At 32.6% G+C, this 25,163-nt stretch overlaps 2 protein-coding genes across 6 annotated transcripts; both read left to right on the plus strand.

Annotated features, from left to right (window-relative positions):
• Window positions 1-6,257: 6,257 nt before the first annotated feature.
• Window positions 6,258-8,582, plus strand: LOC112028240 (probable pectinesterase/pectinesterase inhibitor 21). Its single transcript, XM_024060917.2, has 2 exons — window positions 6,258-7,459; window positions 7,616-8,582. Exons 1-2 carry the CDS (start codon window positions 6,409-6,411, stop codon window positions 8,305-8,307), a joined length of 1,743 nt encoding a protein of 580 aa, XP_023916685.1. The 5' UTR covers window positions 6,258-6,408; the 3' UTR covers window positions 8,308-8,582.
• Window positions 8,583-12,542: 3,960 nt separating this feature from the next.
• LOC112028239 (condensin-2 complex subunit H2) lies at window positions 12,543-18,083 on the plus strand. Of its 5 annotated transcripts, none has more exons than XM_024060912.2 (11): window positions 12,543-13,007; window positions 13,103-13,202; window positions 14,605-14,714; window positions 14,789-14,931; window positions 15,019-15,451; window positions 15,542-15,720; window positions 15,796-15,969; window positions 16,069-16,167; window positions 16,799-16,900; window positions 17,049-17,207; window positions 17,407-18,083. In XM_024060912.2, exons 1-11 carry the CDS (start codon window positions 12,833-12,835, stop codon window positions 17,788-17,790), a joined length of 2,058 nt encoding a protein of 685 aa, XP_023916680.1. In that variant the 5' UTR covers window positions 12,543-12,832; the 3' UTR covers window positions 17,791-18,083. The 5 variants fall into 5 exon arrangements, with proteins under 5 accessions (XP_023916680.1, XP_023916682.1, XP_023916681.1 ...); XM_024060914.2 differs by having other exon boundaries at window positions 12,544-13,007; window positions 15,545-15,720; XM_024060913.2 differs by having other exon boundaries at window positions 12,544-13,007; window positions 14,608-14,714.
• Window positions 18,084-25,163: the final 7,080 nt, after the last annotated feature.

The raw sequence follows: 25,163 nt of genomic DNA on the forward strand, positions 1-25,163 counted from the left end.
CAAGATAATATCGAACTCTGCATAGTACTGCTTTTGGATTTAGACTGCCACGAGATAATATTATTCACCAAAGAACCATTGGATTTGGACCGCCACGAGATTATTATTATTCTTTTCTTGTTAATTTGTAATTTTTGGTTGATTGTAGGTTTTTTTTTTTTTTAATTCAATTAGTAGTTTAGGTACGGTCCAGGGTTTGGCTAGATTTGTGTAATTAATTGTGTTTTGTTTGTTTGTTTTTGTGAAGAAAAGAAGGATTGAGTATAACAAATTTTGGGTGTTGAAAAAAACACTAAAAAACTATTTTTGAGAACAATTTCTCAAAACGCCCCAAAAAAAAAAAAATTTTGAAAACACAAGCCAAGTACCAAATAGGCCTTAAGCTAAGACCCTAGTTAGTTACTCAACTAGCCAATCAACTGCACTAAGCCTAACATAATTCTTTTTAATTTTTTTTTTTATACGTGAACTCTACGTAGTACTTCTTAGCTCATGCCTTTGATATTGAGCTTAATTAAGAAGCAAGAATATTCGAGTCTTGGGTAGGCAAAGGTTTGGGGGATAAGATGTTTGTGGTACCCATTTAAGGCAACTTGGAAGCATATCTATTTAGTTTTTTTTTTTTTTTTTTTGGAGTAGTGTTTCAATTTATGACATCCGCTTTTGATGATACTTCTATCGTCAAACTAAGACACCAATTGGTTTTTAGTATAAACGGGAATTGAACTCCAGATTTCTTATTCAATCGTCAGAAACTTTACTAATTGAGCTAATTGGAATCCGCATATTTATTTAGTTATTTAATTTACCCAAATGATTGAGATTCATATTATAGATCTATCAAGAATATTTGAAGGTGTACTAGCCCCACATGGTCCCAAGTGTAAATTGGTTTCCATCGATACATTGTTTAGGATCGATAATGTTTGGAGCATCTTTCCATTTGAGTCCTTTTTTTAATGACAAAATATTTAATCTCTAGATGAGGTTGGGGAGTTGACACGTCGGCTTATAGTGCTCTTCTAATCTATCTAAAAATTCTAGAAAGTTTAGATCCTTTTTTAATCTAAGATTATCTTAGATTAAAAAAGGATTTAAACTTTCTAGAATCTGTAGATAGATTGAGAGAGGGAAATTCTACTCTACCTTCCATTTTTATTATTTTTGTTACGATATACTAATTATAAAATTATACATAATATTTTTTTTCTCATATCTAATTTTTCATATTACACCGGTCAAGTGCCAAATAAAATAGTATTTATGTCAAAATTGGTGATAAATCCCACCAAGTCACATGATAACAAATGCTTAGCATGCATTTGAATAAGAATGAAAAATTAAAATTATTTTACTATTTAATTTATTTTTGCTACTATTTATGGACCTCACTGTACTTTTTGGTATTATTCATGAGCCACACTTTACTATTTCAACTAATTTTTACATTTATCTACAGTACTTTTAACAATAAGTTTTAAATTTTAGCAAAATAAGCTGTATCCAAACAAATTAGCCTTTCTTTTTTTTGGTCATTTTGGTTTTGTACATACATTATAGTAATTATGTTACATTCATTAGTAATTCACATCACGTTAATAATAATGAATAATAATAATTTTATAGTGAGTATCATGTCCCAAGAATATTTGAAGTCCTGTAACTAAACCAGTGGAGTTAATACCGTACCGTATCAGCCAGTACGGTCGAAATTTTTCGTTCTGGCACCTTGGCTGATACAGAAACATGGCTATTTCATATTGCTTTTTGTACTGGAATTTACCAGGTTGTACCAGCAAAACCGGGGAAAAAATTAGATACCGACAGGAAAAAGAATACTGGTCGGTAAAAGAAAAACAAGAAAAATGGAAATTAAGTGATTAACGTTAAAAGAAAATATCATGTAACCCATAATACTGTCGTCGCCAGCACTATTCCGAAAGTGACCAGTCATTCTTCTTCTTCTTCACGCCCATCCTTCCATCCATCTGCCTCTCTTAGTATCCGTTTGGATTGCACTAAAATACTATGCGCTTGTGATTTCTAACAATAAGTGTTTTTTTAGTGGGTCCCGTGCACTGTTCACGGGACCTGTAAGTATTTTTTTAGCAAAAACAACTTTAAAACTGAGTCTTATGGTATTATTCACACATTTAAAAATTATTTTATTACAATCTTTTTAGTTTTTAATTTTTAACAATAAACAGTATCCAAATAAACTTTATGTTTTTATTTCTAAAGGCTTTAGTAGTTTGTTTTGTTGTGTCTTTTAATAGTAAAAAACTAAAAGTAAAGGAGGTTTTCTTTTTGTAACTTGTGGCAGTGTGCCCTCTTGACACACCCACGTGAATTGTAATAAAATTTTGAGGATCCAATTTTTTTTTTTTTTTTAATGTAAAGAAGTTTCTAACAGCATTTTAAGGCGTGATTGGTAAAATAGTTTAAGTAATATTATTTGTATTTTTAAAAAAATACATGTGAATGAAAAAAGTATGTAAAAATACGTATAATATTGTTTAAAAATTAAAAATATGTTGCTAAAATACTCTACCAAACATGCCCTTAATAAGTGAAAAAAGCTTTTGTACTTATCTATCAAATTTTACTGACTGTGATATTATTATTATTATTAAAGAAGTAGGAACATAAATTCCCTATTATTATTAATATTACCTAGTTGAAATTTTAACTAGAGATTAACATATTAAATGAGATAAATATTTATAAATTTAAACTTTTTAATAAATTATATGAATTTTGATTATGAATATATATATATATATATAATAGCGGTAAATCCGAAACGGTATACCAGTATTGATTGGTACCAAAATATCTAGTTACTTTGGCCAAATTGGTACGGCCTTCGATATGAGATTAACTCCCTTGAACTAAACAATAGATGTCATACTGCCGAATACATCGGATTTTTTTTTTTTTTTTCATTTTCTTTTTTTGTTTGAAAACATTGGAGTTATTGTAGAATTAGAGTTTTGTGCACAAAAATTGTCTCTATTATTTTTGTGCATGTGGCTTGCTTTTTCTTTATTTGTTGCTTCTTGCTTTCATCTTCTTGCTCGAATCTGAAACATCAATTTATTTCAAATCTCTTTTTGAACAGAAATGCATTGCTATTCGTCATAAGCTTTGTAGTTCAAATATTTTCAACGAAAACATCTAAAATTTAAATTCCTCAACTCCCGTTGTAACTATCAAATTATAAAATAATTAAAAAAAAAAAAAGAAAAAAAAAACCATTGTTAATCACAAACTTATGGTTCTCAAAGCATTTATGTTTGTTCTTAGCGTATATAAAAGTTCCATGATTGCTTTTTTAACTTCATCGGTAAACTTAGCTTCTTAAAATATTAAATATAAGAGAAAATATGTTCTCAAACTTATATGTAGATTAACGAATGGTCCAGTACAAAGTTTAGCCATTCACAATCTTTTATGCTTATTTGGCATTTGAATGAAAACTAATACTGTGATTCATATAATATTGTCCATATTTTAAAATTTTAAGCATTCTTTCTAGCTAGTCCAATATTACCTCGAGCATGACAATAATTTAAATTTGTAGATTAATTTGTAGACTACTGCGATGTCATTTATGAATCCATATTTTTGGTACTAAGTTGCAAGCTGATTGGTAAAGCACATATTTGATCAAAAACTTAAATCAATTAGAGTTTCATTCTGTGTGTCGGATGGGGAAAGAAAAAAGCAGATTAGATTAGAAAACGCAGTACTTGATGTCTCTAAAATAATTTAGTAGCTGTAATCTAAGCAGTGTGGGACAATGAACGGGAAACTTAGTTCAAGCATGGCTATATGAACCCTCTTGGATTCTTCGAATTTGTGTTTGTGACAATTTTTGCTGTGCTTGAATGGTCAAGATAGAATATTGCACATGAGATTGTTACAGGATTGCTCTAAGCGGTCGAAACTGAGCTACCTTTGCACAGAGGAGTCTACTTCTAAATTTATGTTCATAGCATATTTATAACAAATTTTAAGTAACAAATTTTTATTAGTTTTAATCTAAACTCACTATCGAAATTATTTTCTTACCACAAATAACAAAAAGTGACAACTTACCACCAAAAACGTAGCATTTCTCTTTGGGATAATTATGAGAGACATATGGTCTAACTACTCTAGTATGATTGTTAGTGATAGGAAATATCAATAAAAGAGCTTCCTATTTTTAAAGAAGTGATAGGATAAGTTTAGGTACCAAAATGATGCATATGAGTAATCGGGACTTCAATGATATTAGTTCTGACTTGGTCTGCGACCTTTACCACAGTGACTTCCAAGTTTTTAGGAACTAAAATGATGCATATGAATCATGTCTCTCAGACTCAGATTAACTACTAGGATAACAAATTTAAAAATAAAAAATCAACTACTTGGATAACAAATAATAAAATAAATTAAAAATTATTGTCCTGCCAATTTAAAAATCAATAACGTATATATATCATGAATGCGCATTGGAAGGTTGTAAGTTCAAGTCATTGTCATAGACTCATAGCAATCATTTACAATTATTTACAATTGTTCAAAAATTATGACACAACGACGTGAATAATTTTTTTAAAATTATTTACAATTTTTGTTACCTAAACTTTGTACATTAGACAACATTAGACATTGTGGCTTCAAAGTTTAGGGACCAAAATGTTGTATAAGAGTAATCCAGGCTATCTTGCAAAGTAGTACAAACAGCTAGGATAACAAATAATAGGCGCTCAAAAGATTCATATTTCCTGCCAATTTACAGATTTTAAAACCTGCATTATGAATGTGTATTGAATGGTTGTAAAATTTAAATTTCAAACTCAAATAATATGTATAACAATAATGCTAATATTGCTGCCAAGAGCCTAATAGTTTAATCGGCATATCTTGATGCTTCCAATAGAAATATTCACAATTCAAATCCCCATTTCCCCGACAATTGAATTACCAAAAAAAAAAAAAAAAAGACAATAACACGAATCCTTTGTAAAAATGACGAGAACTTCATATGAAGTTGAGAAATTAAAATTGGTTCATATAGAGTAGGCCTATATTGATAGCAACTTTTATTGGGATGAACAATTAATTTAAGGAAGTTACTTGAACCAACAAATCCTTGCAATTCAAAAGTTAATAGATATAACAAATTTTCTTTTTAACTCAGAAAAATTAAATAATTGGTTTGTGAGATGGGCTACTATCTTCGCACGCGGTAGTCATAGCTCGTAGGAGTTGGGTTTGAGAGGTTCAAAGGCGAGTCTTTGGGAAATCAATTGGCCATCGTGTATGGTGGCCACAGTTTAGCTTGGGTGGTGTTTCTTCACTTTTGGGTTGGTAGGCTCGGTTTAGTACATGATCTTAAATACATGTTTTTAGTTTTTAAACAACATTATATGTATTTTCATACATTTTTTCACCTATACGTATTTAAAAAAAAAAAAAAAAACTGAAAACTGTTATTTAAACACATATATCAAATAGGCCCGTGACTGCGGTGAAACTTGGTGTTTTCTCTCAATTACGGAAAAAATCGATACTTTTTCTCAAAAAATGTTTTTATTAATTTCTTGGCTTTTTTTTTTCTTAAAAGAAAAAAAGAAAAAAAGTGATTTTGGGCCCCAAACTGCACATCACCTAACGGGCACTTATAAGAGGACTTATTTAGAAAACAAATTAAAATTTAAAGGATTGAATTGAACAGATTTAAAGTTTTGTAATTTAACCAACAAAATAATTTGACATGTTTTATATCGTCGGAATGATAGAAATTTAAAAATAAAGCGTAGGCCTTTTATAGTATAAAGTTGGTAGTTTTACTCAACAAAAAGAGAGAGTTGGTAGTAATTTGCTAATTTTACCAATTTTCATGGCTGAAACCATAATAGCATTCCCGTTAATGTAGTAGCACCAATTGAACATTTCCCAATCAAATGCAATAAGAAATCTATCTAATCTAACCAATCCAATAGTACATTATAGATCGTAACATAATTTGTATCGTTAGAAGGAGAAAGGCCATCCTTGAAGGAAGCCAATGTCACCACCAATTATTTGCGCAAAAAATGGACCAAACTAAACAGTAGTGGTTAGAACGAAGAAACCGTCTAAACGAGTAGTGTCTATTTGTCGGGGATTTCTCACCTCACATTTGGTATCAGAAGAAACCGTCTATCAAATTATTCATCTTATATATATCTTGCTCCATTGACAATTATCTACAATACCAGAGCCCAAGGGGCATAGAAAAAAACTGTCCAAGAAAGAGAGCCCCAGCAGCTCTGATAGGCACACAAAAAAAAATAAATCAAAAAACCAAAAGAAAACAAAAACAATACTCAATTTGAATTTAGTTTCGAGTCTTACTCAATTGATTTATCAAAAATGACTTTTGGTGGATACAAGGATTCTTCCAACCCTGGACACCAGAAAAAGAAGAAGATTGCTATCATTGGTGTCTCTTCTGTCCTTCTTGTGGCTATGGTGGCTGCTGTAGCTGTTGGTGTTACCCGTAACCATGGCTCATCCAAAACCAATGGCAATGCTAACAATGGTGGAGATGTTTCAACTTCAAATAAGGCAATCCAAACCCTTTGCCAGCCCACTGATTACAGAGAAACCTGTGAGAAGACATTGACCTCTGCAGCTGGAAACACCAGCGACTATAAAGCACTTATCAAGGCGGGTTTCCAGGTCGGGGTTGAGGAACTCAACAAGGCAATAGCAAACTCAACCACATTGAGAGAGCTTGCTAAGGATTCCAGAACCAACCAAGCCCTTGAGAACTGCAAGGAGCTCATTGAATATGCCATAGATGATCTTCAAGAATCTTTCGAAAAGATTGGAGCTTTTGAATATAGTAAGTTTGATGAGTACCTTGCAGACCTCAAGGTTTGGCTCAGTGGTTCAATCACTTATGAACAAACTTGCTTGGACGGGTTTGAGAACACAACCGGTGATGCTGGTACAAAAATGAAACAGGTTTTGAAAACAGCACAAGAAATCACTAAGAATGGCCTTGCCATGGTGACTGAAACCACTCAGCTCTTGTCCAATTTGAACATAGATAGCTTGAGCAGGAGGCTTCTTTCTAATGATGACCAGCGTAGACTCCAAGAGCCGGCAGACCATTGGTTCTCTGAAGGGCAGCGCAGACTCCTTGCCGCCACAGTAAATAGCGTCAAGGCTGATGTTGTTGTAGCCAAGGATGGAAGTGGCAAATATAAGACTATAAACGAAGCATTGAAGGATATTCCATTGAAGAGCAACAAGACCTTTGTGATTCACATCAAGGCTGGTGTCTATGCAGAGCATGTGTTGATTGAGAAGAGTATGACCCATGTCACGTTTATTGGTGATGGCCCTACAAAGACCAAGATCACTGGCAGCAAGAACTTTGTTGATGGAACCCCCACATTCAAGACTGCTACAGTTGGTAAGTTTTTTACACTGCATTTAAATTATCATTTCTATTTAGTATCTATTTCATGGATTGAATTAAATATTATAAATTTAAAAGTGTATCTAAACTTATATACCTCACTATTTTTAGTGGTACTAACGCTTAATCACTTTTGTTTGGTTGTTGCAGCTGTGGTTGGAAACTACTTCTTTGCCAAGGACATTGGATTCGAGAACACAGCAGGAGCCGAAAAGCACCAAGCTGTGGCACTCCGTGTGAGTTCCGACATGTCTGTCTTCTTCAACTGCCGAATGGATGGGTACCAAGACACCCTCTACGTCCATGCCCACCGCCAATTCTACCGTGATTGTACCATTAGCGGCACCATTGACTTCGTCTTTGGCAACTCAGCTACTGTGTTCCAAAACTGCACCATGATTGTGAGGAAGCCAATGGATAACCAACAATGCATTGTCACAGCACAGGGCAGGACAGATAGGCGTGAGCCCTCAGCGCTTATCCTCCAAGGTTGCACCATTGCAGCTGAGCCAACTTACTTAGCTGTGAAAGAAATCAACAGGGCTTACCTTGGTAGACCATGGAAGGAATTCTCAAGGACCATCATCATGCAATCAACAATCGGTGCGTTTATTCAGCCTGAAGGGTGGTTGCCATGGATGGGTAATTTTGGTCTCAACACTTGCTTCTATGCTGAGATTGGTAACAAGGGTCCTGGTTCTGATCAAGCCAAGAGAGTTACATGGCGTGGTGTTAAGAAAATCACTCTGGACCATGCAGCGAAATTCACACCTGGACAATTCATTGGAGGTGATAAGTGGATTAAGCCCACTGGGGTTCCCTACACTCCTACCTTGCTGTAATTACAAGAGGAATTCATACGCCCAGCTAATGGTCAATCAGTCCTTTATACAAAGGATCCGAAGTAAACCACATCATACTTTATTATTTTTATCTAAGTAATTCTTTTTTTTTTCTTTTTTTTTCAGTCTTTGATGACTATATATGTAGCTTTATACGTTTAACTAAATCAAACACAAATGAGAGGAATTTGTAACTTTGGGACTCTCAAGTTTGAGATCAAACATAGAAAATTGTATTCAGTTCATGATTAATGAGATATCATCCTTTTTTTTTTTTTTGTTTGTTTATGAATTTTGAATACTATTCCTATCACACGGTTCAAAGTTTTTGTTTACTTTGCATGAATGTTGTTTTGTTAAATTGGAATTGGTGTTCTTTACTGAAAAATAAGAGTAAAGAACATCAATTCCAATTTAACACTTTCAAATGTAGTTAGTGTTGGCTCAGATTCACCGTAAAAAACTTATGGATTTAACTTGTAAAAAATGATTTTTTTTTTTTCTTCTCTATTGATCATGGATTAAATTCAATATTTCTATTGTTAAACGAAGAGTGATCACTTATAACAAAATTTGAAATTGATTCTTTTCTCGACTTTTTGGCTAAGCCTAGGATCAATGATTTACTTATGATCGCTGGAATAAGTATATATGCAATCATAGAATTACTTTTTTTTAATTATTATTATTTTATTTGTTTGATAGAATTATCCTATCACTTATTATTATTACATATGCAATCATAGAATCACTTTTTTTTGTAATTATTATTTTATTTGTATGATACAATTATCCTATCACTTTAATTATTATTATTAAGCAAAGTGCAACGAACTTGAGATTTTGTATCTTTGTATTGTGCTTTTTCTTTTTTTTCTTTTTCTTTTTTTTTTAATTTTTTGTTTTCTTTTTGGATAGGATTTAAAAAAAAAAAAATTAGAAGAATTGTATTGTGCTTTGGTTGGGTTTTTGGTAGAGAATATTCATGTCGGTCGCGGAACTTATCAAAAGTAAATTCAGCTCCCCTTTTTCCAAATTTAACGGGCTGTCTTTGGGCCGTTTTGGTCCAATACGTGAAGAACTCTTTGATGGTGCCAGAAAACATCCAAGTTCAAACACTCGTCCTTATGGTCGTCCACATCAGTACTCAGAGCTGTGTTCAATACCCTTGTCCCTCCATTACCACCATTACCCTGCACGCTCGTCCATTGTAGGACGAGCGGGCTGCGTATCTCGTCCTTCGGTAGTGACGGACGAGATGGGTTAATGAAGAGCTAGACCTCGTCCTTCATTAATGACGGACGAGGTCAATTCACAGCTAGACTAAGCACCCTTTCAACCAAAAGCTGTATCGCTCGAGTCTCAACACAGTTTCTGAAGAGGTAACCTTTGTGGCAGTTAAGGAAGTTACCCTCTGAATCCTCCAAACTCTACAACGATTAGCAGAAGTAACTGATTTCTACTGCTATATAAAGGCCTTTCTGTGCAGAGGTAAGGGGACCTTCATTCTTTTTCTGGTAGAGAATTTTAGAAACGTTAAGCATTGAGAGCTTTCCTATCCTCCAGTTTTCTAACTTTACCATCGGAGAATCAAAGGCCGGCTACCACCGGTCTTCTCTGCTGATTTTCTTTATTTTCTCAGGACTCACTTTACTAGATCAAGAACATCCGGAGATTTTTCAGCCCATTGATTCCTTAGAATTCCTTTGAATCTATCAGAATTCCTTTGGAATTATCAGTTGGCGCCGTCTGTGGGGAGTTCTTCTTTGTTGGGTTCTATAGTCTCTTTCTCCAATCAAGGGTTGAAATGGTTCGGACAAGATCTAGAGCAACGAGTCCAGGCCCTCAACATAGTCGGGACGCTTCTAGTAACCCTCACCGAGACCGTCAGTCAGCACCTACCCTGCAACCGCCCTCATTTCAACATGTGCAATCTATGGCTGCCGCTATGGCAGAACTAACTCGTCAAAACCAAGAGTTGGTTAGGCAACTTGAGTTAAGAAAACAGCCTCATGAACGGAACGCTGGAGAACAGGCTCAGAGTCAAGAGGAGGAAAGGAATGTTGAGACTGACAATCAATCGAGAGGTACCGTTTCACGGAGGGTACCTCACTTGGAAAGAGAAATGGATCAAATGAGAAGGGTAATGGACGAAATGAGGGAAAATATGAGGAAAACAAACCCTGTGGAAGACTTGGTCCACAGAACTGATTCCCCCTTCGTGGCGTCCGTCAATGCCCATCCCTTCCCCCCAAAAAAAAAAAAAAAAAAAAAACTTATCTTTGAAACAAAAAAAAAAATACAAATAAGAAAAGTTCACAATTTCAATCAACTTATTCCTTATTCATTTTGTTTGTGTGCATACTCTACTTAGTGACAGGGGCGGCTTTACCTTAAGGCCAGGGGGTTTAAATGAACCCCCTGACTAGGCTATAATTTATATATACCCTATAATAAATCAAAGGTTAGGTATTGTAATTTAAAGATAAAGGTGGTTATATTTTGACTATTTAAACAAAGACTATTAATCTAAAACTATGAACAGGATGTTTAGAAGTAACTCTTCCACCAGTTCTATATATATATATATATATAATTTTTAATAAATTTTTTTTAGCCCCTAAAATAAAATTTTGAACCCCCAACCCTAAATTTTGTTTAAACCTAGCTATATAAGTTTGAATATGACCATCTTAATGCTACTTTCAAAATATTTTCATGATAATTTAATAATAAAGGTTAAGTGACAAGTTGTAACTAGTTTTTTTTTCAGGACTCACTACTGACATCACTTTTTTTCCACCTTTAACAACTTGCCACATAGGTTTTGTTGTGAAGGTGTTGTGTTAATAGCACTACTCTTAAAATATTTAATTTTATAAGAAAGAAAAAAAATGTTTCAACTTTTTGCTCATTCGTTTAAAAAAAAAAAATTCCAAGACTTTGGCTTACTTTTCCATTGACAGCAGAAAAAAAATTGTTTTTCCTTGCACTTTTCTTCTTTATCAACAAAAAAGTACATCATTGTTAAAACCAACAGATCTATATCTATATTTGTGATTCTTTTCTCATTCTCTCCATCTTTCTTTTTCCCTTCTATGTTTTCTTAGTTTTTCTCTCTATTTGATTAAGTAATTTAATAAATGTTCTATAGATTTCTAAATCAAAAAAGTCTTTTAATGCTTGCTCCAATTTCAAGAAACTAGCCACGTGTATGGTTAAAAAGTTATACACTTCAAAAGTTAAAACTTATATTAGTTACTATTTTTCTTCTTCTTCTTAGTTTCACATTTACTGTTAGTCAAATTCTAAGAGACTAACCACATGTATTATTAGTTATTTAATTATATTTGTTTATGCATTCAATGGTTGTTTTCTTATCGATATTTATACTAAATTATATTTAGAATAATATTCTAGATTATTGTATAATTTATATAATATGGAAGTTGCACATGTAAAAAAAAAAAAAAAAAAAATTATTTGCCCCCATGATAAATTTCTAGTAAAAAAAAAAAAAAAAAATTTATTTGCCCCCATGATAAATTTCTAGTTTCACCACTGCTAACCCTTTAGAAAAAAATCCTAGAGCCACTACTGCTTAGTGACTAATAAAACATTAAGGTTTAGGACTTTTAAATGTTTGGATTCCATTAAAATTGTATTGATTAACCCTAATAAAATCTAAAAAAATTAAAGGCAAAAATTTTAAGGTTTAAATTAATATGAGTTTAAAATGCAATTGCATAATTTGAAACTAAAAATATTGTAAGATTTAATTAGTAAGAATTTTAAAATATACATTGTAATATGAAATTATAGGGTTTATTTTGAAACTAGAAATTTATAACTTTCTCTATATTTTTTTTTCTTTGTTTCATAAAAAAACACATTGAAATTAATTGATTTTTTTTTTTTTTAATATAACAAGAAATTACCCTTTATCCCCTTAAACTATGATTCTTTTTACACTTATCCCCTAAACTAACTAAATGTCCATTTTACTCCCTTAAATTATATCATTTATACACTTACCCCCTAAACTATGGGGAGACACATTTTATCCCTCTAAACTATGAATTGTCTTACACATGCCCCCTAAACCATGAAGATAACTTAGGGGTAAAGTTTGCATTTTGATAATTTATGGAATAAGTGTAAAATGAGTATAGTTTAGGGGCTAAAATATAATTTTCCCAAAATACAAAATAGGGCCATAGGGGAACTCAAAGAGTCAAGACTCAAGAATGTTTAGATGCGAGCGGGAAAACGGTCAGCGAAACTTTTTGAATTCCCAATCTGCTCCTCTCTTTCTCTCTCTCTCTCTCTCTCTCTCTGCATTTTCCAGAGCCCTAACTTAAGATTGAACACTACTCTTTCAATTCATCCCATTTTCTCGGGAAACAAACAAAAACCCCCAATAACCCATTTCCAGAATTTTCTTCTACACTGAAACCCTAACCTCCCTTTCCGACCACCACCACTACCACAATCATAAGCATAATGCACAACCCTGTACAAGAAGATGAGTAACACTCGAGAAGAAGCAAGCGCAAGTGGTTACCACACTGTTCAGCCAGAGCGTGACCTCCAATCCAATTGGGAAGTCGACCTCGCCAAGAAACTCGAAGACTACCTGTTCAAGATTTGCTCCGGCGAAATCCCATACGACGACCACGCCCCAGTCAATTTCGCTGAAGGTTTCTCTCTCTTTCTCTTTTCAATTTACTAAATAAAAAAAGAGTGTATTTTGGTTTTTAGGTTTCTGAATTTGGTGTTTTTGTGGGAAATGTAGCTGCTTTGCTGCTTCAGGGTTCGGTTCAGGTGTATAGTCGCAAGGTTGAATACCTTTACTCTTTGGTTTTGCGTGCTTTGGAGTTCCTTTCTCAGAAGAGGTTTGTAAATTTCAAAAAAAAAAATTTTGGGGGTTTTAATAGTTAAAATTGTTATTTTGGTCTTCTAGGTTTTTTGTATGATTATGTTATGAATTTGTAGCTTTCAGGTCATTATGGTTACGGGTTATAGGTGTAATTGAATAAAGTTTGGTTTTTTATGTTGGATAATGCCTGGGGGCTAACTTCAATTATTCGATTTTGAACTTTGGCCTAGTGGGTAGTCAAGAAGGGTTAAAGATTGTCTTTGAGAGCTGAAATTCTTGGCTTTGCTAACTGCTTAGCCTATTAGGGGTGAATGCTGTTGGATTGGGTACGACTGGTTCTGGTGGGTGGGCAGTTGCATGTAGGTTTTACTGGCTAGAGGCAAGTTCAAAGGGCTCTTCTTTAGAAAGGTTCTATACATTATCAATCCAAAAAAAAAAAATCTTGACTTTGCTAGATTGGAAATATGTTGCTTTAGTTGTTGAACTACTTGCTGTAGTTTTATGAAGAGTAATATGTAATTGCAAGTAATCATGCCAAACGAATTGAGATTGACTTCCATTTTGATGGCCAATACTGAATTGAATGTTTTGGCATTAAGTGATGAGTTTTCATGACTTGGGGATGTACCTGGCAGAAATGTTGGAGATTTATATTAAAAACCTGGCTAATGTATTCAATACTTTTGCATATACCTACAAGAAAAAATACTTTTGCATAGGATGTTGTTGAATTAAATTTAAATAAATGGCTAGACATTCGAATATTAAAAACCTGGTTAATGTATTTCAATTTTGTGAAATGCATAATTTCAATCATATTATGTTATATATTTTTCTCAAAGGGATGTGGGGAATCAAACTTCTTGAGTAAATAATTAGTCTCTTTGTTTTCTCTTTCTTTCTTTTAAAGATATATATGAGTGCATGTGTGATTGTTTTGAGCTCGATTGGAAAGTTGAAAGATACTCATGCATCTGGAAAAGAATAAGTTTTGTTCCTTTCTTGGTAAGGTTAGTTTTAGTCACCAAAGTTTTCCATCTTAACATTATTAAATATAAGGCTGAAGTTCCACTTGTTGCCTAGAATATAGATGTAACTAATAGCTTGATTAGACTGCTTCGAAACATCACTATCATCAAAGCTGGAAACTATGGGGTATCAAAAAAGGGAAATGCTGTAATAAACTTTTGATCTTTGATCTGGTGGATGTTTCTCTTGCTGAATAATTGGTAACATGGATGGTTGAGGAAAAGAAACTTGTACTGAACACCATCCACTTGATATCCTTGGTAGTATATAATAACAAATGATATCTTTGGAAGTATGCTCCACTGCCCAAAATTCAAATGACCACAACTGTGCATTGAATCATGCTGACTGCTGCATATTAGTTTCAGTTTTATTTTTTATTTATAAAGCAGGCAGCAGGATCAGTCAGAGAGCACATCAGTTCAGCCTGAAGAAAGTGGTTCCCATGCAGTTGCTGATGAAGAAAACGATCTGTTTTGGGGTTCAGATGATATCCAAGGTAGCATGTTACTTTGTACTATGTCATGGTGAAGTTATATAGCAAGCATCAACTAAAAATTCTTCCATTTGCAGTGGAAGCAAAGACTTGCTTAGATAGTCCAACAGGCAAAGATGCTCATTTGAATCACTTTGTGAAGCCCCCTGCAAATCTGGTTGTTCTTGAAGGTGATTGCCTAGATACTACTGCTGATGGCGGGGAATTAGAGTCATATCTGGTACCATAGTTGCTTCATTTGTTAATAGATTGAGGAATTATTAGCATATGTATTCCAACTCGTTAATCATATCATTTATTGTTGCAGTTGGCCACGAACGATCTTTACCATGATTTTATTCTATTAGATCCATGCGATGCTGCAGCAGTTGATGAATTTTTCAAGGGGGATAAAGTTGGTAAAGTCCAAAATAGTGCTTACAGAGGCAGCTCAGCTCGCAAGAGCTTTCTATCTCCCACAAGACGTTCTGGGGGAACTGCACGTAAGTCATCTATTAGAAAGAGCCAGGATCCTAACCTCATCCAATCTCCTCAGGTTGGTTGCAGCATTGATAATAATCGAAATGTTGAGCCAAACCCCCCTTCCTGTGATAATTTTGATGACAACAATTGTGGATTTGATATGGGCGATAGCTATTCAGAACCTAGGGATTTGGATGATTCAGATGATGATGATGATCCATGGAAGCCTTTGAATCCCCACGAACCTGGAAACTTGAGAGTGAAGCCTTTTAAAAAAGGTTGCTGAAACATTTCTTTCTTTAGCTTACTTTGTTCTCAATTTCCTATGCATGTAACATTTTGCTTTTCTATTTTTGTTTAATACCTAGCAGCGAAAGCTTTCAGAAGGCATAAGGTTAATTCTACAAAGGGAGTTTCCATATCTACTCTTTTTCCAATTGCTAGATTGCATGGTACTATCAGTCCGGAGCTCACTGAAATCTGGGAGACGCGATCTCAAGCTTTTGAAAGACAAAGGGAGTTCCACTCTCCTCCATTATATGAAAAGGTACTTTTTCATTCATAGGTTTTGTTCATTTAAATTGGTAGTTATGATTTATAGTTCCTGTTGTTCTAACTGCAGTTACGGCAATCACTTACTAATGGAGGACATGAAACATTCAATGCCTTTAATAATCCTGAGGATGACACTGAGGACTGTGCATATGATAGCGGGAATCCTCATTTTGGGGAACCTGATTCTGACTTTCCGGAGAATATATATATGGATGAAGATGTACCTCTTCACAATGAAAAGGTTAGGAGAGATCAGCAATATGATTATGTTATTAATCATTACATCCACAACAAAATAGAAGAATTTTGTTAGATTTTTTATTCATTGATCTTTACACAGCATGATGATGGTGCTGCTCACTTTGGTACCAATGAAGACTTTGGACATGAAGATCCCAATTCTCATGCAAGCCTGGAAGACCTTTGTCGCTCTCACCTAGTAAGCACAGAGTTTGTTGACTTTGCAACTGAGACACTATAGATTGTTTATACCATTATATTTGTAGGAGCTAATTTGATATCTTTTAGAATTCAATCTGTGTCTCAAGAATTTTAAAGCATGTGGTTGTAAGTCAATACTCATGTTTGAGAAAACAAGGATTTGGTTGAGTCTGGCTCTAATTTTTAATGGAAAAACATTAAACTAAGAAGCAGCTTCTTGTTAAAAAGTTTACCCTGCCGCAACTATTAAAACCAGTTATACTATACACAGCACAGGGAGTGCAAAATACCACCATAAGATTAATTCTGGTAGTTGGAATGTTTGATGTAAAAGTGTCTCATTTGCATATTTGCATCCGTAATTAATTTAGATACAGTTAAAACACCAATGATCTTAAATAATGAACTTGCTTCAAATGCAGCATTTTTGGTTCCCTAGTTACAGTCCTATAAGATTTATATTTATATCTATATGCAGCCATTACTTTCTCGTCTAATGTCTGAGTACATTTGTTAACATTTCAAAGATTGCTGTGAGTTTGATTATGGAGTCTGGTCTCTTTAATTTTGCAATCACATTTTCATCATTTATTTTTTGCTTTGTTGGTTAACTATGTTTTCTCATGTAGGATGCTCTCCTTGCTAGCATAGCTGAAAATGAGAAGCAGACTGAATTGGCTGCTCGGGTTTCGACATGGAAACAGAAGATTGAGCACAACTTGGAGGAGCAAGTGAATACTATCACTTTTGCTTTCTTTTTGTCTTAACTACCACAAAGTTTTTTTTTATTGATTGCAGCCAATTTTCATATTACATTATTCTTGCTCATTTAAATTTGTTTCTAGTAAATTGAATTAAAACAACCTATATGTCTGATAGGAATCATGCCCTCCATTTGATATTCATGACTACGGCGATAGGATTCTAGACAAACTATCCCTTGAAGCACACAATGGAAATGTCATGTCTTTTGCTGATGTGGTAAAGGGACAAGAGAAGTACAATGTGGCTCGAAGCTTTTCTGCACTTCTTCAATTGGTAGTTCCACATCTAGTTTGCCTTTTTTATTTCAAGGAATTGCTTCTAGATAAAATGTCAATTATATTCTAGTATGAAACTTTGAAAAGATGCTATTATATTTCCGCTATAATCTCTTATGGTGGTGAAATGATCCCCAAGGAATCAGATACTGCTTGGCCTATAGATTATAAGGAATTGTGATTCATTTTCTTTTCAGGTGAACAATGGAGATGTTGATTTAGATAGGAGTAGAGTCGATGGCAAGTCCATCTGTTACACTGCTGTGAATCCTTTCCACGTTCGTCTCCTCAGCCATGACAAGAAACAGGAGGAAAAACAATTTCGATTTTCAAAAAAGAGAGCTAAATCTCCAATAGGAAAAGAATGTGCTAAAACCAATAGGAACAAGCCTGGGAAAGAGAAATCACCCGCCAATGATTCATCTTCTAAGGAATATAAATCAACAGAGGGGTCATCACGGCCAAATTGCAAATTTTCTGTGAAACTAGGAAAGATCAATGGTGTACGTTGCACTCCTGATGGCAAGAGGAGACGAAGGTCAAGATTAATTGAACCAGTTGACCTACATTCTGCAGGATGAAATAGACATCAGTAACAAGTAGCCACTTTTTCTTGTCAGATGACAATTCAATACCTTTCGTTGAATCACTCAGATCCATTAAAGTGACCTTGTAATTGCAGTTCTAGATTGCTAACAATTATTAGGTGTTACCTGTATTGTTTTCCCTTTAACCTTATTACCTGGATGTACTATATAGATCCTGTAACACCATGTATTTTTATCAATGCAGAATGATCTATTTGTAACATATACAAAGACCAAATTTCCTTCAGTATTGATTTGTCAAAAAATAAAATAAAATTTCAACTCTACTGCCCTTGATGTGTTTTATTCACTCATCTCTTTCTTTTATTTAATTACTTAAAAAAAGAAGAAAAATAAAGATTGGGTTTGTTTCCCATTACAGCCAGTTCAATTTATACCTAATCTTGTTCCTGATTAGCTATTATGGGATTCTGAGATCAGCCCCAGGCCCCCAACACATGTACAAGCTTTGTTCTTGAAGCAGCATGTTCATACGTGCGTGCAAGTGTTCTGTACATGTGCTTTCATGTAAAGAAAACTCAAATTGTGCCAAACATGGTTTACAATAATATCAAGCTACCATGATGAAGCAAAGTTAACTTTGTCGTGCAATGCAACCAATTTGTGTTTCCTAAAGTTTTTAATGTGGAGTTGGTTGGCTTTTACTATGGATTGGCCAATCATCCTTAGTAGAAGTCAATGATTTAGTACGCCATGTGGGAGTGGTTGTTCACTCTGCTCTGAATTTGTTAAAAGTTGGTGGCACGAGTGGTTGTTAATGCTGCCTTGATGATGTTAAAAGTTGAGGTAATGATTGTGCCCGGTATTCAGGTACCTACCTTTGATATTATGCGCTTGTTACCTAGTTTTTGTAAAAGGATTTTACTAACATGTGCCCTTAAGGCATATATTAGTAAACTTTTTTAGAATTGTTAAAAAAAAAAAAAAAAAGATGCTAACACTTTTTATGGCTTTTTCTATTTCCTATAAAATGTTTTCAAAAATAAATAATTAATGTGTGTCGGACCCTTTTTAAAATAATTTTGCTTCAACTACGATTGAGCTCGAGTAGATATCTAAATCATTATAATCTTAAAGAATTTTGTTGGAGACTAATGCCCTTACTATATGTTCCTTCTTCTTTCCTTCTTTTTCTCTCCTTTTATGTCTGTATAAAGGTTTGCGAGCCTTTTATTAATTCACATCACCACTACCTTGGATACCTTTTCTTTGTGAAAATATAGAAGATTTCAAAAATTGAATAACCTTTTACCCAAAAAAAAAAAAATTGAATAACCTCTAGGTAAAAAAGATCATCCAGGATGATGTGATTAGTAATTATAGATTTTTTTACCACATTTATCTAATCTTAACCATTTATTTATTATTATAAAATTATTACTAAATAAGGTAATATGCATATCTTAAATTAACAATTAAGATTAAATAAGTATCTTCACAATAAAATAAATAAAAAAGAGTTCGGTTAACGGGTGTCCTTAAGGCATTTGTTAATAAACCAATTTAGGAAAATTCTGATATAATTTTTATGAGAAATATAAAAAAATATATAAAAAAGTTAATTCTTTTTTATAGGAATTCTTTTTTCTTTTCTCATAAAAAATTTCAATAAATATTTCTTAAACTAATGCCTTTAAGACATTCGTTATTTTAAATAAATAAAAAAATGTGGGTCGTATCTGTTACGAAATCTTGAACCAAGTAACTTCTTCTAATTTAGATTTGTGTAGGCATTTATTAAGGTATTGTGCTGCTGAATGATTTAAAGATTGATATAACAAGTGGGTTGTAGACTTCATACGTTGTTTAAATGACATTGACAATAACTCCTCTCATATAATACGCAAGGTTTTGAATTCAAACCCAATATTAAATGTAAATATGTATTTTATCAATAAAAAGATAATTCTCTTTAAATGTAATAAAATGTGAGACTGTTTTTTTTCCCCCAACTTTAAAGTAATCCAATACAAAATATATGCGATATTATAGGTGAAATCGTTAGTACACTTGATATAATATACATTTCGCTCATACAAAGATGAATTCTGTTAGATTTTGCCCATAAATATTATTTATGTGAGAGAAAAGTATAGTTTTACCTCAAATACTAGTGAAAATTTTATGTTTATGACATGATGTTCATGACAAGAAATAATAAAATAGTTATTTTACTTTCCAAAATGCATTCACATTTGCACACGGTATCTACAACATTACTTAGAGACGTTGGAAACAAATTTTATTGACTTTTACTTTTTAAGTAAGAATAGAGGTGGGCAAGTTCATGTCAATGTCGTAATGAAGATGATAGAAAAGTCCCAAACTTAATCAAATCAGACCTTAATATGACAAATGAAGGAAATTACTATAAAGACTTTCAAAGTAACGTGGTTTCAACTTTCAACAACCTACGCGGATTACATTGGCCCACTTTAATAATTTTTTCTTAGCATTGGAGCTTTTTCTCTATTATTGAATCGTAACTGTGAAGCCCACACTACTCATCGTATCTGAACCGTTAAATTGGAGTCGGTGGTCTCCTTGCCGACGTGTTACACACACACACACACATCATGGTCACTAAAGTCAAACTCCGAACTTTTAGTTTGACTTACTCCACTGCTTTGTTTACGTAGCTGCGCCACCAAAGAATATACTATAGAACATTACTTAGCCAACGAATACAAAGAGTGGGGCTTACATGAGTGCATTCTCACCAAACTTGCTATGAGCTCCTCTTTTGTTGGGAGTTTTAGGTAGGATTGTGAACGAACTTAAGACAAACTGAGTCGAGCATTAAAAGTATAAATTTGTTTGTTTAATTTTATTTTGAATACGAGCCTAACTCGAATTCATTATCAAACAATATTATATATTCAAGTTTGATTAATTTTCTTGTTAAATAAATTTAAACTTATTCACAGATTACTTGAATAATTTACTTTTTTAATATAGTAAAACCACGACTAAAATTTCATTTCCCTTCACAAATCTATGAATTTTGCTATGAATGAATTTTTTATATTATCAATAAACTATTAATACACCATTGATATTATATGAACCTAGTTACGAACTTATACAATACATTCTCTCAAGTCTATATAAAAACATTTTTAGACAAATATACATATAAAAATATAATATTATACGTAGTTAACTCAAGCATGCACGTTCACAAGTTTGTTCATAAACACATTATTATATTTAAACTTTAAATTTGTCTTGTTTAATAGTCGAGCTTAAATTTGTACTTAAGTTTAGCTTGTCTACTAAATAAATGAATAGGAATAAACTTCTTCCTAAGTTGAGCTTGAGCTGTTTATAAACAATTTGGTTAATTTACAACCCTAGTATTGAGTGGAAAAGGTATGCACATGTTAGATTTTTTAAAATTACAAGTATTATAAATTGACATTATAATGAATGTGATTTGAGCAATAGGATAATTAATGAATAAATTTTGCAATAACATTTCAGTCTTCTGTTTAAAAGTTAGACAAATGAATTTATAATATTTACGTAGTAAATTTTTTAATAAGTGACTCCTAGGATTATCACATAGAATTCGTCAAACGCGATAAATATTACTATTATTTAAGAAAATTAGTCAAACAAGAGTAATATACTTCTGGCGAAAATATTGTACATAGATGATAAAGATAAATAATTTTTTTCCCCTGATAAGTACTCAAGAATTTTCATCCATATAGAAAAATACAAAAAACTTTCTAACATAGTACAAATATGCTGGCAATAAAAACAAAAAAAATACAAATTAGACAATTATATTTAAAAAACAAAAAAAAAAACAAAATACGTCACAAAATTACAAAGAATCCTATGGTGGATCGAATTAATTCTTAATTTTTTTTTTTGCTTGTGGCAAGCTGAGGATCAGTAGCCATCTTCATATGTCATGATTAGAGATATTATATCATCTAGCATGTAAAATATTTCCTTTTATTTTTTCGAGAAACAAATACATACAAAAGAGAGAAGATAGGGTTCTAACACAGAAATATATCACGAGATTCGCAACACAACAGACAACATAAGAAGATCAGTAGTCATCTTCGTATGTCATGATTAGAGATATTATATCATCTAGCATGTAAAATATTTCTTTTTATTTTTTCGAGAAACAAATACATACAAAAGAGAGAAGATAGGGTTCTAACACGGAAATATATCACGAGATCCGCAACACAACAGACAACATAAGAAAGAGGAGATAGTGTTCCAACACAAAGACATAAAAATAAAAATCTACTCTAACTTGCAAGATCAATTGAGAGAAAAATAAGCTACTATAAGTGTGTGCTTAGATACTAATGAAAAATTAAAATTATTTTACTATTCAGCTTATTTTTGCTACTATTCATGGACTCCACTGCACTTTTTGGTACTGTTCATGGATTTCGCTATACTATTCAACTAACTTTTATCTTTATCTATTCAGTAATAAATTTTCAATTTTAGTAAAATAAGCAGTATTCAAATAGACCATAAATATTTATTAGATAAAATAGTGGAGAAAACAACTTGAATGTGACCTTTCTAATAACTCAAGGCTGGCTTGTATTGTAACAGTGTCATCCTTGAGCCCTCTGTTTTCCCTTAGCTTCTCTTTTAATACATATTCCTTTTTACCCAAAAAAAAAAAAAAAAAAAGAATTCAGAAGAGGACAAATGAGATTTAGAGTTAGATGGTCAATAAGCTCAACTCGAATGCGACTTTTTCTATTGGTAAGAACAAATTGAAAAATTGAAAGATAATATAATGGATATTTATAATGTACTATAGATAAAATCTTGAATATGTGACCGAGTCTCACAAAAACAAAAATTCAAAAGACTTAACAAATTTGCCGTGTGGGGAACAAATTTGCCGTGCCGTTGGGGTTTGGAAGATTTAATATTTGACGGGGTCTATTCTGTTTGGGTGGTTTTATCCTATGCTCAATATCACATGAGCTCAACAGGAGTTACCCAATTAAATCATCACTCCACCGACCTTTCCTCACCGTCAAACCAATCAAATCTTTAAATGTTTGAAACCAATGTTTTTTTGTTTTTTGTTTTCAAGAGTTAACCGTTGTACTTAGAACATTTGTTAATGAACAATTTTAAGAAAGTTTAATTTTAAGAAAATCTTTAAACTATTTCAAGTGAAATATAAAAAAACAGTTATTAAAATCTTTTTTTTTTTCATTTTCTATAAAAAGTTTTTAAGAATATTTATTAAACTAATGCCCTTAAAGTATTTGTTAATTTTTTTCTTAATTCAAAAACAATGTTCACAAAGTGACTAAATCTAGAAGTTGCTAAGAACATAGCTTTTATTACAATTTTTTTTTCCTTTTTTACAATTATCTTATGTAACAAATTATAATTAATTGCATGTCATTTTTACATGAATTTACTATTTTTTTCTCTACCACTCATAGTTTATTAAGTTTTATGTCAAAAATATGAGTAATGGTCCGTTTGAATTGAAGTGGAGGGAGGGGAAGTAGATTTGACCATAAATTAGCATACTTTTTTGCTAATTTTATTCTACTTCCCTTCATTCTCCCTCCTTCCACCCTCGATCTAAACAGCCCTAAATTTAGGACCAAAAGTTATTGTTGTCACAACTCACCATATAGTAAGTTGTGAGTAATGAAGATGGAGACCCATATAAACTCATCATTTTATTTCTATTGCTCACATCTCACTATATGACGAATTATAACAAAAATTGTACAATAAAATGTGATAGAGAAAAAATAACGTGTGCATATGGGTCCACGAAGTAGATTGTGGCAATAATTATGCAATACATTGTGCTAGTTTCGCAAAAGCACACGGTGGTTACAGATTTTTTCCAAGTTGCTCAATTGGCTATAATTCTTTGCATCTTTACGTAACGTCAGTGCCGTCCATGATAGAGAGATGAGTTTTTTTTTTTTTTTTTTTTTTTTTTTTTTTTTTTTTTAAGATAGAATTTCTATTTTAATCTAATTTAAATGTATATACATGTGAAATTTCCTCCTGAAGACTTGAACTTTGACTCTTGCCTCTCACACTTCACAAACATTTATACTTGTAGAATGATCACCGCACAAGGACGGTGCTATGAAGAGATGAGCTAAGTGAGGGTGACGTAGGAGTTGCTCAATTTTGAAATTACCAAACTACCCTGATGGCAATTATTGTAGCATGTACAAGTAAAAACGAAAAAGCGTGTGTACTAGTGTACTATGTGTGGGTTTGGATCCGCGTTTCCAAACCCACGTTTGCGTTTCTTTCATTTCCCCCATTATGATGCTGTTATTGACTTTTTTTTAGCAAAATTCACTGTTCATAAACAGTGCATGTACTGTTCACGCATTTAAAAATATTAAAAATAGTCTCACGGCATTATTCACACATTTAAAAATTATTTTGCTACGGTGTTTTCAGTTTTTAGTTTCAGCAAAAATAAGTTGTATTCAAACAACCCATATAAGAAAAACATGTCAGAGAGGACCACAATTATCAGAGAGAAATTTTTGTCTTCCTAGAATTATTATGTTTACTACAGGACCACTGAACTGAAACATAGTAAAAATAATTTTTGATTGCAGGTTAAAAAAAAAAAAAAAAAAAAAGACAGCAGATCATTTGTCTTTTTTTTTTTTTTTTAATAAAAAAAATTCTGTTAATTTTGGAACATTTAAATTTTTTTTTTAATTTTTTTTAAGAATAAAAGAGTAGATTCAGATCATTATTTGACAATAGCGAACTTATCAACTCAACAATTATAATATATACTTTTTTTTTGTTTGATATATTAGTCTATAACTTATTTTATTTTGTATATTTTATCCTTTTAATGAGTGACTTGTGTAACTTGTGTTAATGGTAGGAAGAAAGATTTGAAACGATCATTTTCCTCTATTAGATATTATTGTGATATGTGTTTGGTATGGCCAAATTTAATCAGCTTATATAATGCAACCAACCAACAATAATGTAGCAAGCTAACTTGCTTCATACTTTCATTCACGTGGGGAGTAATGAGGGTTAGTTGAAAAATAAGGATTGCAAATACCATGTCTAACAAATAGACTGTTGAAAGTAACTTACAAACATAGCTTGCGTCTGAAATTTAAACAGGTTGGCAAGTTTGGAAATGAAATGATTGGTTCAAAATATAATGAGAAATTAATCGTCTAAGTTATCTGCTAAAAATCCAAGTAGGGAAACATATTAAGCTTCAAGCTATGACTGCCAATCAATTCCTTATTACTATTGGATGACAACTTTGGCATGCGGCTAATGTTCGACGTGACTCAAAGAATTTTTTTCTTTTTTTT

Source organism: Quercus suber, unplaced genomic scaffold (assembly GCF_002906115.3).
Source record: "Quercus suber isolate HL8 unplaced genomic scaffold, Cork oak 2.0 scaffold_369, whole genome shotgun sequence".
Taxonomy (NCBI): Eukaryota; Viridiplantae; Streptophyta; class Magnoliopsida; order Fagales; family Fagaceae; genus Quercus; species Quercus suber.